The sequence below is a fragment of the Chiloscyllium punctatum genome, chromosome 3 (genome assembly GCF_047496795.1).
Source record: "Chiloscyllium punctatum isolate Juve2018m chromosome 3, sChiPun1.3, whole genome shotgun sequence".
NCBI lineage: Eukaryota > Metazoa > Chordata > Chondrichthyes > Orectolobiformes > Hemiscylliidae > Chiloscyllium > Chiloscyllium punctatum.
Genome location: NC_092741.1, coordinates 135,712,913 through 135,726,847, shown reverse-complemented (window position 1 = coordinate 135,726,847; position 13,935 = coordinate 135,712,913). Strand labels below are relative to the sequence as shown.

Below are 13,935 nucleotides of genomic sequence, written 5' to 3'. Positions count from 1 at the left end.
TACTCCACCCCCCTCTACTCCACCCCCCTCTACTCCACCCCCCTCTACTCCACCCCCCTCTACTCCACCCCCCTCTACTCCACCCCCCTCTACCCCACTCTCCTTATCCCATCCTCCTCCACCCCACCTTCCTCTACCCCACCCTCCTCTATTCCACCCTCATCTATTCCACCCTCCTGCACTCCACCCTCTTCTACACCCTCCTGTACCCCACCCTCTTGTACTCCCCCCTCCTCTACCCCACCCTCCTCTACACCACCCTTCAGTACATCAGCCCCCAGTACCCCACTCTCCTCTCCTCCACCATCCTCTACCCCACCCTCCTGTACCCCCTCCTCTACTCCACCCTCCTGTACCCCCTCCTCTACTCCACCCTCCTGTACCCCACGCTCCTTTACTCCACCCTCCTCCACTCCACCTGCCTCTACACCACCTTCCTGTACTCCACCACCCTCGCCACCACCCTCCTCTACCCCACCCTCCTCTACTCCACCTTCCTGTGCCCCACCCCCTCTACCCCATCCCCTCTACCCTACCCCCTCTACCCCACCCTCTCTACCCTCCCTCCTCTACCCCTCCCTCCTGTACCCCACCCTCCTATACTTCCCCCTCCTCTACCCCACCCTCCTGTACTACCACCCTCCTCTACTCCATCCTCCTCTACTCCACACACCTGTACTCCACCCACCTGTACTCCACCCACCTCTGCTCCACCTTCCTGTACCCCACCCTCCTGGACCACCCTCCTATACCCCACCCTCCTGTATATCACCTCCCTCTACTCCACCCCCCTCTACTCCACCCCCTCTACTCCACCCTCCTCTACTACACCCTCCTCTACCCCACTCTCCTTATCCCATCCTCCTCCACCCCACCCTCCTCTATCCCACCCTCCTCTATCCCACCCTCCTCTATCCCACCCTCCTCTATCCCACCCTCCTCTATCCCACCCTCCTCTTCTCCAACCTCCTCCATCCCACCCTCCTCTACTCCACCCTCCTCTGCTCCACCCTCTTCCACCCAACCCTCCAGTACCCCACCCTCCAGTACCCCACCCTCCAGTACCCCACCCTCCAGTACCCCACCCACCTCTACCCCTCCCTCCTGTACCCCTCCCTCCTGTACCCCTCCCTCCTGTACCCCACCCTCCTCTATTCCACCCTCCTCTATTCCACCCTCCTCTACCCCACCCTCCTGTTCCCCATCCTCCTCTACTCAACCCTCCTGTTCCCCGACCTCCTGTTCCCCGACCTCCCTCCTGTTCCCTGCCCTCCTGTTCCCCGCCCTCCTGTTCCCCGCCCTCCTGTTCCCCGCCCTCCTGTTCCCCGCCCTCCTGTTCCCCGCCCTCCTGTTCCCCGCCCTCCTGTTCCCCGCCCTCCTGTACGCCACCCTCCTGTACGCCACCCTCTTATATCCGACCCTCCTCTACTCCACCTTCCTGTACCCTACCTTCCTGTATAGCACCCTCCTCTACCCCACCCTCCTCTACTCCACCCTCCTCCACCCCACCCTCCTCCACCCCACCCTCCTCTTCTCCACCCTCCTCTTCTCCACCCTCCTCTTCTCCACCCTCCTCTATCCCACCTTCCTATGCCCCACGCTCCTCTACCCCACCCTCCAGTACCCCACCCTCCAGTACCCCACCCACCAGTACCCCACCCACCGCTACCCCTTCATCCTCTACTCCACCCACTTGTACCCCACCCTCCTGTACCTCACCCTCCTGTACTACCCTCTTCTTCTCCACCCTCTTCTTCTCCACCCTCCTCTACTCCACCCTCCTCTACTCCACCCTCCTCTACTCCACCCTCCTTTACCCCACCCTCCTTTACCCCACCCTCCTTTACCCCACCCTCCTCTACCCCACCCTCCTCTACCCCACCCCCCTGTACCCCACCCCCCTGTACCCCACCCCCCTGTACCCCACCCCCCTGTACCCCACCCTCCTGAACCCTACCCTCCTGAACCCTCCCTCCTGAACACCATCCTCCTCTACTCCACCCTCTTGTACCCCACCCTCCTCTACTCCACCCTCCTGTACCCCATTCTCTTCTCCCCCACCCTCCTCCTCTTGTACCCCATCCTCTTGTACCCCACCCTCCTGTTCCCCACCCTCCTGTACTCCACCTTGCTGCACCACCCTCCTGTACCCCACCCTTCTGTATAGCACCCCCTCCTCTACTCCACCCTCCTCTACTCCACCCTCCTCTACTCCACCCTCCTCTACTCCACCCCCCTGTACCCCACCCTCCTGAACCCTACCCTCCTGAACCCTCCCTCCTGAACACCATCCTCCTCTACTCCACCCTCTTGTACCCCACCCTCCTCTACTCCACCCTCCTGTACCCCATTCTCTTCTCCCCCACCCTCCTCCTCTTGTACCCCATCCTCTTGTACCCCACCCTCCTGTACCTCACCCTCCTGTACTACCCTCTTCTTCTCCACCCTCCTCTACCCCAACCTCCTCTACTCCGCCCTCCTCCACCCCGCCCACCTCCACCCCGCCCACCTCCACCCCGCCCACCTCCACCCCGCCCACCTCCACCCCGCCCTCCACTACCCCACCCTCCTCTACTCCACCCTCCTCTACTCCACCCTCCTCTACTCCACCCTCCTCTAATCCAACCTCCTGTACCCCACCCTCCTCTACTCCACCCTCCTCTACTCCACCCTCCTCTACTCCACCCTCCTCTACTCCACCTTCCTGTACTCCACCCTCCTCTGCTCCACCCTCCTCTGCTCCACCCTGCTCTACTCCACCCTGCGCTACCCCAACCTCCTGTACTCCACCCTCCTCTACTTCACCCTTCTGTACCCCAACCTCCTCTACTCCATTCTCTGGATTAGTGGTGCTGGAAGAGCACAGCAGTTCAGGCAGCATCCAAGGAACTTCGAAATCGACGTTTCGGACAAAAGCCCTTCATCAGGGCTCGTTGTTTTTACATCGTTTTTACCTCCTCTACTCCACCCTCCTCTACTCCACCCTCCTGTCCCCCATCCTCCTCTACTCAACCCTCCTGTTCCCCGCCCTCCTGTTCCCCGCCCTCCTGTTCCCCGCCCTCCTGTTCCCCGCCCTCCTATATCCCACCCTCTTCTGCTCCACCTTCCTCTACCCCGCCCTCCTCTACCCCGCCCTCCTCTAATCCACCCTCCTCTAATCCACCCTCCTCTAATCCACCCTCCTCTTCTCCACCCTCCTCTTCTCCACCCTCCTCTTCTCCACCCTCCTCTTCTCCACCCTCCTCTACTCCACCCACCTGTACTCCACCCTCCTCTGCTCCACCTTCCTGTACCCCACCCTCCTTGACCACCCTCCTGTACCCCACCCTCCTGTACCCCACCCCCCTCTACTCCACCCCCCTCTACTCCACCCCCCTCTACTCCACCCCCCTCTACTCCACCCCCCTCTACTCCACCCCCCTCTACTCCACCCCCCTCTACTCCACCCTCCTCTACTCCACCCTCCTCTACTCCACCCTCCTCTACTCCACCCTCCTCTACTCCACCCTCCTCTACCCCACTCTCCTCACCCCACTCTCCTCACCCCACTCTCCTCACCCCACTCTCCTCACCCCACTCTCCTCACCCCACTCTCCTCACCCCACTCTCCTCACCCAACTCTCCTCATCCAACTCTCCTCACTCCACCCTCCTCTTCTCCACCCTCCTCTTCTCCACCCTCCTCTTCTCCACCCTCCTCTTCTCTTCCCTCCTGTACCCCACCCTCCTCTGCTCCACCTCCTCCACCCCACCGTCCTCCACCCCACCGTCCTCCACCCCACCGTCCTCCACCCCACCGTCCTCCACCCCACTCTCCTTACCCCACTCTCCTTACCCCACTCTCCTGTACCCCACCCTCCTCTTCTCCACCCTCCTCTTCTCCACCCTCCTCTTCTCCACCCTCCTCTTCTCCACCCTCCTCTTCTCCACCCTCCTCTTCTCCACCCTCCCCTACCCCACCCTCTTGTACTCCACCCTCCTCTACACCAACCTCCTCTTCCCCAACCTCCTCTGGTATAGCACCCTCCTCTACTGCACCCTCCTCTACCCCACCGTCCTCCACCCCACTCTCCTTACCCCACTCTCCTTACAGCACCCTCCTGTACCCCACCCTCCTGTACCCCACCCTCCTGTACCCCACCCTCCTGTACCCCACCCTTCTCTTCTCCATCCTCCTCTTCTCCACCCTCCTCTACTGCACCCTCCTCTACTGCACCCTCCTTTACCCCACCCTCCTTTACCCCACCCTCCTTTACCCCACCCTCCTTTACCCCACCCTCCTTTACCCCACCCCCCTCTACCCCACCCCCTGTACCCCACCCCCCTGTACCCCACCCTCCTGAACCCTACCCTCCTGAACCCTCCCTCCTGAACACCATCCTCCTCTACTCCACCCTCTTGTACCCCACCCTCCTCTACTCCACCCTCCTGTACCCCATTCTCTTCTCCCCCACCCTCCTCCTCTTGTACCCCATCCTCTTGTACCCCACCCTCCTGTTCCCCACCCTCCTGTACTCCACCTTGCTGCACCACCCTCCTGTATCCCACCCTTCTGTATAGCACCCCCTCCTCTACTCCACCCTCCTCTACTCCACCCTCCTCTACTCCACCCTCCTCTACCCCACTCTCCTTACCCCACTCTCCTTACCCCACTCTCCTTACCCCACTCTCCTTACCCCACCCTCCTCCACCCACCCTCCTCCACCCACCCTCCTCCACCCACCCTTCTCCACCCACCCTTCTCCACCCACCCTCCTCTTCTCCACCCTCCTCTTCTCCACCCTCCTGTACCCCACGCTCCTGTATAGCACCCCCTCCTCTACTCCACCCTCCTCTACTCCACCCTCCTCTACTCCACCCACTTCTACTCCACCCTTCCCTACTCCACCGTCCTCCACCCCACTCTCCTTACCCCACTCTACTTACCCCACCCTCCTCTACCCCACCTTCCAGTGCCCCACCCACCACAACCCCTTCCTCCTCTTCTCCACCCTCCTCTACACCACCCTCCTGTACTCCACCCCCTCTACCCCAACCCCCTCTACCCCAACCCCCTCTACCCCAACCCCCTCTACCCCAACCCCCTCTACCCCACCCTCTTGTACCCTACCCTCTTGTACCCTACCCTCTTGTACCCTACCCTCTTGTACCCTACCCTCCGCTACTCCACCCTCCGCTACTCCACCCTCCGCTACTCCACCCTCCGCTACTCCACCCTCCTCTACCCCACCCTCCTCTACCCCACCCCCCTGTACCTCACATCCCTGTACCCCACCCTCCTGAACTCCACCCTCCTGAACCCCACCCTCTCTACCCCACCCTCCTCTACTCCACCCTCTTGTACCCCACCCTCCTGTACCCCATTCTCTTCTCCCCCTCCTTCCTGTACCCCACGCTCCTGTATAGCACCCTCCTCCATTCCACCCTCCTCCACTCCACCCTCCTCCGCCCCACCCTCCTCCGCCCCACCCTCCTCCGCCCCACCCTCCTCCGCCCCACCCTCCTCCGCCCCACCCTCCTCCGCCCCACCCTCCTCCGTCCCACCCTCCTCCGCCCCACCCTCCTCCGCCCCACCCTCCTGGACTCCACCCTCCTGGACTCCACCCTCCTGGACTCCACCCTCCTGGACTCCACCCTCCTGGACTCCACCCTCCTCTACCCCACCCCCCTGTACCTCACTTCCCTGTACCTCACTTCCCTGTACCCCACCCTCCTGAACTCCACCCTCCTGAACTCCACCCTCCTGAACTCCACCCTCCTGAACTCCACCCTCCTGAACTCCACCCTCCTGAACTCCACCCTCCTGGACTCCACCCTCCTGGACTCCACCCTCCTCTACTCCACCCTCCTCCACTCCACCCTCCTCTACCCCACCCCCCTGTACCTCACTTCCCTGAACTCCACCCTCCTGAACTCCACCCTCCTGAACTCCACCCTCCTGAACCCCACCCTCCTGAACCCCACCCTCCTGAACCCCACCCTCTTGTACCCCACCCTCCTGTACCCCATTCTCTTCTCCCCCTCCTTCCTGTACCCCGCGCTCCTGTATAGCACCCTCCTCTACTCCACCCTCCTCTACTCCACCCTCCTCTACTCCACCCTCCAATACCTCACCCTCCAGTACCCACCATCATGTACTCCACCCTCCACTTCACCACCTTCCTCTACCCCACCTTCCTCTACCTCAACCTCCTGGACCACCCTCCCGTACCCCACCCTCTTGTACTCCACCCTCATGTACCCTACTCTCTTCTCCCCCACCCGTACCCCACCCTCTTGTACTCCACCCTCATGTACCCTACTCTCTTCTCCCCCACCCGCGTGTACCCCACCTTCCTGTACCTTCCCTCCTGGACCCCACCCTCTTCTACCCCACCCTCTTCTACCCCACCCTCTTCTACCCCACCCTCTTCTACCCCACCCTCTTCTACCCCACCCTCTTCTACCCCACCCTCTTCTACCCCACCCTCCTCTACCCCACTCTCCTTATCTCCTTACCCCACTCTCCTTACCCCACTCTCCTTACCCCACTCTCCTTACCCCACTCTCCTTACCCCACTCTCCTTACCACACTCTCCTTACCCCACTCTCCTTACCCCACTCTCCTTACCCCACTCTCCTTACCCCACTCTCCTGTACTCCACCCTCCTCTACCCCACCCTCCTCTATCTCAACCTCCTCTACCCCACCCTTCTCTACTCCACCCTCCTCTATTCTGTTTTGCTCTGCCCTGCCCTGATCTGCTCCCCCCTGCTCTGCTCTATTCCAAGTCATCTTTGCCTCTTCACTAAGATTTAAGTCTGAGTTGATTTGCATTCAAAATGCTATTGATTTAGTCTCCGCCCCGAGCTGGTCTGCTTGGGACTGGTCTAGAAGGCAGCTGAAATTTTCAAAGGATCAGAGGTGACTTGCTTAATTGGCCCCATTATCATTTAAGCATTAACAAACTAAAAAAGGTCACCATGTTCCCTCTTTTGTCAAAGTTGCGATGGTTGGGAATAGAGGCAACAGGAGGTCAACACCATTTTCTTCATCTTACACCTCTGCTCTGACCTGATTTAGTATCTGCAACTTCTGCCCCTGATTTCTATATGACTTCTGACCTCCGTGGTATCCTTTTCATTGTCTTGCTGTTGTTTCCCTCCTAACTTTTTGCTGCCATCCAATATCATCATTCAAGCTCTCCTACACTTAATCCATTTTCATTCTCCTCGGAATATCATCATCCTTATGCGGTTCCCAGAAAGGGGTCCTCTAACCCTAATAAACAGCTAATTAATGGTCAAATTCACCAATTTCTACATCATTTCGACCGAATCCTTAACTCATTTTCTATATTGTTCTTGGTCTTCTTCATTTTTTGGATAGAAGGTCAATTTCCTTATGCCATCTCTTCTTCCTTTTTTTTGTCAGCTGTCACTCAATTTGTAGCATATTGCCTCTGAATCACAAGATGTCGGATTCAGATCCCAATCCAGGGCTTGGTTGCAGACGTCAAGTCTGAAGGAACATTACATTGTTGGAGGTGCCATCTTTTCAATGAAACTCTAAATCAAATCCCTGCTCTGCTGCTGGGCTGATAAATGATTCTCTGGCATGACTTTGAAAAAGTGCAGAGAAGATACTGGTTTATAATTAATCCTCCAACATTCAGACTAAGAAAAGCCAGATTATGTATCTGAATGTTATCACATTACTGTCTGTGGGAGTTTGCTGAACACCAATCACATTTCCTATGCTATAACTGTGACTACATTCAATAGAAAAAATAACTTTATTGGCTGCAAAGCACTTTGAGATGTCCTCTGGCCATGAAAAGTGCTATGTAGATGCAAAGTTTATTTTCTCTTTATTTTTCAATTATTCACGGGATATTGTTAGAACTCGTTTGGAAGTGAACTGATGCCTTTCCTTGTTCTGGATTAGTGGTGCTGGAAGAGCACAGCAGTTCAGGCAGCATCCAAGTAGCTTCAAAATCGATGTTTCGGGCAAAAGCCTATTCCTGATGAAGGGCTTTTGCCCGAAACGTCAATTTCGAAGCTCCTTGGATGCTTCCTGAACTACTGTGCTCTTCCAGCACCACTAATCCAGAATCTGGTTTCCAGCATCTGCAGTCATTGTTTTTACCTTGATGCCTTTTCTTGCTCTACTCCAGTGATCGCAAAGTTTGTGTTTAAAAAGCGAAGTTATATTGTCAATTTATCAGGCTGTGAATGACTCACTATCAGAAACATGTTAACATGTTCCTCAGGTTACAAGAAATAGTTTCTTGCAAACAAAATATCCTCCAGCAAAGATGTAAAGATTATTAACAATAGCTGTAAATTGTGCAAATATGTACAACTGCTGTTCTTGAGAAGTCATAGTTGTAGAGATGTGCAGCTTAGAAACAGACCCTTCGGTTCAACCTGTCCACGCCGGCCAGATATCCCAACAAAATCTAATCCCACCTGCTAGCACCCGGCCCATATCCCTCCAAACCCTTCCTATTCATATCCCCATCCAAATGCCTCTTAAATGTTGTAATTTTTCCAGCCTCCACCACTTCCACTGGCAGTGCATTCCATACCCGTACCACCCTGTGCGTGAAAACGTTGCCCCTTAGGTCTCTTTTATATCTTTCCCCTCACCCTAAATCTATGCCCTCTATTTCTGGAGTCCCTGACCCCTATTTACCATCTCCATGCCCCTCATATGCTCTTAGGAAGGTTGATGCAGACTCAATGGTCCGAATGGTCCCTTTCTGCACTGTAGGGTTTCTATGAGACAGTGGCGTTCATTTTGAATTTTCCTTTATCCACCTCGACTCGTGATAAGGAAATTTTCAGGTTGAAGGAAGTACAACTCTTAGCCTTTGAGAAAGGGGGGGAGAAAATAAAAATAGAGAGGGTGGGGGCTGGTGGTTGGGATTTGGCTGGGGGTGGGCTGCAGGTCCAGGAGAGGAGGCAAAGGCTAAGTAATCTCTCTGACTGCCTGTGTTCAGTTCCACCAACAGTATGGGTCACTGACCTTTCTCGCAAGGTGTTGCAAACATGGCGTCTCTATACAGACGGTTTGTTCCATGAAAATGCAGCATTATTGCTGTTATAGCCCGTGACGTCTGCTTTGCGAAGTGTCCTTTTGAAATGTTCTGGGTTTATAGCTTAAACTAGTAATACTATAAATCAATATTTTCGATATCAAATCTTCATAACAGTATGAAATGAACTCATGATTTTCCTGCCATCAAAACATTGCCCCATCCTCAATGAATGTCTTGTGAAAGTCGATGCAGAACTCACGGAAAGATTGTAATAATTAACCCGTGTCTTTCTCAATGAGGGTTAATTCTTACATGTAGAAGGACAGAGTCTATTGGCCCCTAGCCCCTAGCCTCCATCCCCCGGTCGACTACCGTTTCTGGGCGATTTGCCAATCCAATCCATCAGTGATTTCCCAAGAATTTCCTCATTGTCACATCTCATCTCAATGACAACCTGAATCACATGGTTCTTGTGTTTGTGGAGAATGCTGATTAGCTATTCCTTGTATTTCAATCCTACTGAATCTTGCAATTAAATTGACCTTTTTAAAAAATAGCTATTTAAATCTGACCATCTTCCTGGGACATCAGCGGCTAACAGCTGGTTTGCTATCAGCCAGGCCATTGTATACCGTTGTGAACACTCTGCTGCTATTTCGTGCCCCTCTAATCTTTTAGCAATCAAACTGCACAGGTTTGCTTTTAGCCAGTAACTCACTTTATTCCTCCATTTTAATTAGTTCCAAAGTGTAACAAACTTATAAGTATTGCATTTGTAATGCACTCCACAACCTTCTCTCTGCCTAGATTGCCCTTAAACATCAACCATTTCAACCACTTCATGATGGCAAGTTCTACATTCCACTATTCTTGGGGCAAAGAACTTTCTCCTGAATTAGCTATTGCATGTCTTGGCTACTGTCTCTTATTGATGATGTCTATTAATGTCCTTGCCCACAGGAGGAAATTTTTCAGTACTCACTCTATCCACTCTATTTCTAATAGTCCAACCACCTCTCAATCTGTTTGTTCTCTTAAAAGAAGGATGCAGTCTTTGAACTGTACCTGGTATCATGCTTGTAAATTCTACTCTGTACCCTCTCCACTGTCACTATCTCCTTTTCACAATACGGAAACGAACTGCAAACAGCATTCTGAAGTGGGGGAAATATTCAGTACAGGTTTAAGATAACTCCCTTGCTTTTCGATTCTGGTTCACTCTAAACAGAAAGCATAGCCTTTGGTTTGCAACTTTAATGGCCTTGGTAACCTGTGCTGCTAATGTTAGTGATTGATATACTAGTCCTGTGACATTATACCCATTATAGTTCTGTACCTTCCTACTAATATGACCTCTATTTGTGGCAAAATGCACTTACTCACATTTATGTGTTGAACTTTACTTCCCAATTTTTTGACTTTGATCAGATGGGCCAGTGGCAGATGGAGTTTAACTTTGATAAATGTAAGGTGTTGCATTTTGATAAGGCAAACCAGGGCAGGACTTGTACAGTTAATGGTAAGGGGAGTGTTGCTGAGCAAAGAGAACTAGGGGTGGAGATGGATGGTTCCTTGAAAGTGGAGTTGCAGATAGACAGGGCAGTGAAGAAGGTGTTGGCATGCTTGCCTTCCTTGTCAGTGGATTGAGTACAGGAGTTGGGATGTCATATTGCGGCTCTATAGGACATTGATGACGTCTCTTTTAGAATACTGCATTCAATTCTAGTCTCCCTCCTATAGGAAAGACGTTGTGAAACTTGGAAGCATTCCGAAGAGACTCACAAGGATGTTGCTGGGTTTGGAAGGTTGAGCTTTGGGGTGAAGCTGGATATGCTGGCGCTTTTCCCTGGAGTGTCAGATACTGAGGGATAACCTGATTAGGTTTTTAAAGTCATGAGGGACATGGATCAGGTGAATAGCCAAGGTCATTTTCCCAGGGTAGGGCAGTCCAAAACTAAAGGGCTTAGGTTTAAGGTGAGAGGGGAAATGTTAAAAGGAACCTGAGGGGAAATGTTTTCCCAGAGGAATGAGCATATATGGAATGAGCTGTCCGAGGAAGTAGTGGAGGTTGGTATGATTGCAACATTTAAAAAAGCATCTGGATGGGTATATGATTAGGAAGGGATTAGAGGGATATGGGCCAAATGCTGGCAACTGGGGCTAGATTTATTTTGGATATCTGGCCGGCATGGTTGAGTTGGACCAAAGGGTCTGTTTCCATGCCGTACAACTGTATAATTGTATAACTGTAAGCTCTTGTGTGATATGTTGCAGTCATCCTTAGTGTTGACTGTTGCACCAAATGCAAATTCGGAAATTGTGTTTTTGATTCCAAACTGTAAACCATGACTGTAATTTGTGAACAGCAGTGGTTCCAGCACTGAACGTTGTGTACCACAATTTGCCACTTCTGCCACTTCTTTAATTCTGAAACTTGAGATTTTGTGTGGAATATTCCTTGATATTTGATAGTCATTTGCACAGTTTTACAAAAGAAAATGTTTTGTCCTGAAGCGCGTCGATGAGGGGCAACCTTTTTTTACACAGTTGGTGTGTGGAATGAACTTCCGGAGGAAGTGGTGGATGTGGGTGCAGTTGCAATGTTTAAAAAACATTTGGATAAAAACATGAATAAGAAGTGTTTGGAGGGATTTGGGCCAAGTGCAGCCAGGTGTGACTAGTTTAGTTTGGAATTATGGCCGGCATGGGCTGGTTGGATGGAAGAGTTTGTTTCCATGCTGTATGACTCTGAGGCTGGTTACTTTAAATCGCCTCAGGATAAACAAAAGAGCCTTTATTGTAGCTAAGGCTTATTACACATAAAAAGACTGAAACAGCTTATGTGATGGGTTGTGCTGTTTTCGTCTCTCTGGGCTATACTTGCTTATTTTGCATTTACAAAACAGGCTTGAAAAGAGATGTCAGTTCAATATGTGGTGTGGAAGTACAAGAATGCCTGTACTATTACGGCCGCAGCAAATATATCGTTAACAGTTATTGGTTAATACAAGTAACTGGTTAATTTCTTGTAGAATTTCTCGCATTACGTAGGTGTGCAGTTCAACCTATGCAGCATTAATAAACCATTCAAAATGTTTAAAATTGCACGCGTCCCAATTATAAAATGCTAATGCATTTTCCCAATTAAATCATGGCTTGAGTGTTGTTCAATGCTTCTTAATTGCTGTAGTATTAGAACTGCTTATTTTATAGAAACAAGGTTTTGAGGGTTTGACTAGTTTTGGCACTATTTAGGAGGTCATATGTCCTGAATTCTACTGGGCAATAACCTTGGGTAATTTAAAAACTAAAGGGCACCCAGGTTGTTTTACTGGGAAGAAAATGCAAGGTGATTATATCTATGGACTATGGGAAGGGCATATAACTGTGGGTTGACTGTTAGTTTCTAGTTTCACAGAGTATTATTTTCAGTGTCCATTTTAAGAATGATTTTACTTGAAAATGTCTAATTGCATGACATTGGTGAGGCCTCTTCTGGAGGACTGTTTACAGTTCTAGTCGCCCTGTTATGGGAAGGATATTATCAAGCGAGAGAGGGTTCAGAAAAGATCTACCAGGATGTTTCTGGGAATGGAGGGGGGCAGGTTGGATAGGCTGGGACCTTTTTCACTGGACTGTAAGAGTTTGAGGGGTGGCCTTATAGAATTAAATAAAATTATGAGGACATTATAAGGTGAATGACGGGTGTCTTTTCCCTAGGCTTGGGGTTTTCAAGATTCAGGGGCATATCTTTAAGGTGAAAAGACAGTCGGGGTAACATTTTTGCACAGAGAGTGGTTCATATGTGGAATGAACTTCCAGAGGTAGTTACGGATGCGGGTGCAACATTTAAAAGATATTTGTATAGGTACATGAATGAGACATGTTTGAAGAGATATGGCCCAAGCACAGACAGGTGGGACTAATTTAGTTTGGCATTATGGTCGGGATAGACTGATTGGACCAAAGGGTGTTTTTCCTTGCTGTATGACTCGATGACCGTGACTTCAATTATTTTTGAGATGAACTGCCGTGGGATGTTTAGAGGATAGTTAATCAACTTGCGACATAAGGCTCACGTGTTTCACATTACCATGGATATGGGCTTTCAGAAAGGAACAGGTAACAAAACATGGGTTAATTTTTTTGAAGGCTCTTGAGATTACTGAAATGCAAATTTTTGATGTTTCAGGTGTACTGTGCTGTTTCAAGGGGCTACTTACTCATTTTCATCAACTCCATCAGATAAGACACAGTCACAGTAATATTATCTTCTGTATTTTTACTGACATATTTGACATTTAGACCCAGAGAAACAGAATTAGAATAATTTAACATAATTGTCACAACTGCATTAAACTTTAAACCACAACACATAAGGAAAGCTTCAACTTACTGAGTTACAAATCACACAACACCAGGTTATAGTCCAACAGGTTTAATTGGAAGCACTAGCTTTCGGAGCGCTGCTCCTTCATCAGGTGGTTGTGGACAACTTACTGGGTATTATATGAGCTATTTAAAATGGCAGAAGGTAACAAACATGAGATTCAACTGTTGTCAGTACTGATAGCCTGTTGGGACATTGTCAAACTGGGCATTAGAATAATAATTTCAATTCTAAATTATGAAGAACGCCAATGAATGTTTGTGTTCCCCACTAACTTACGACAATGAAAATCAGATAAATTTTTTTGGGTGGAAAAGACAAGTGGATGTGGAATGCAGTTTAAAAGAAATAAAGTTACCTTCTTTCAGCTTGTAATACATTTTTCTAATTTTTCAGACTGTTAAACAACAACCAAATTAGGAGAATACCCAAGGGTGCATTTGAAGATCTGGAGAACTTAAAATATCTGTGAGTAAATCACTTTGTTTGAATTTGGAATAGCCAGTTGAACTGCTCTTAAATTT

General features: G+C 50.9%; 1 protein-coding gene across 5 annotated transcripts in view; it reads left to right on the top strand.

The window, feature by feature from the left end:
* The window catches only part of pxdn (peroxidasin), a 257,223-nt gene that overhangs the window by 107,872 nt on the left and 135,416 nt on the right, over window positions 1-13,935 (top strand). For all 5 annotated transcript variants that reach the window (XM_072561008.1, XM_072561006.1, XM_072561007.1 and 2 more), the window contains one exon: window positions 13,808-13,879. In XM_072561008.1, the coding sequence (XP_072417109.1) occupies window positions 13,808-13,879 (72 nt within the window). The remainder of the gene's footprint in view (window positions 1-13,807; window positions 13,880-13,935) is intronic.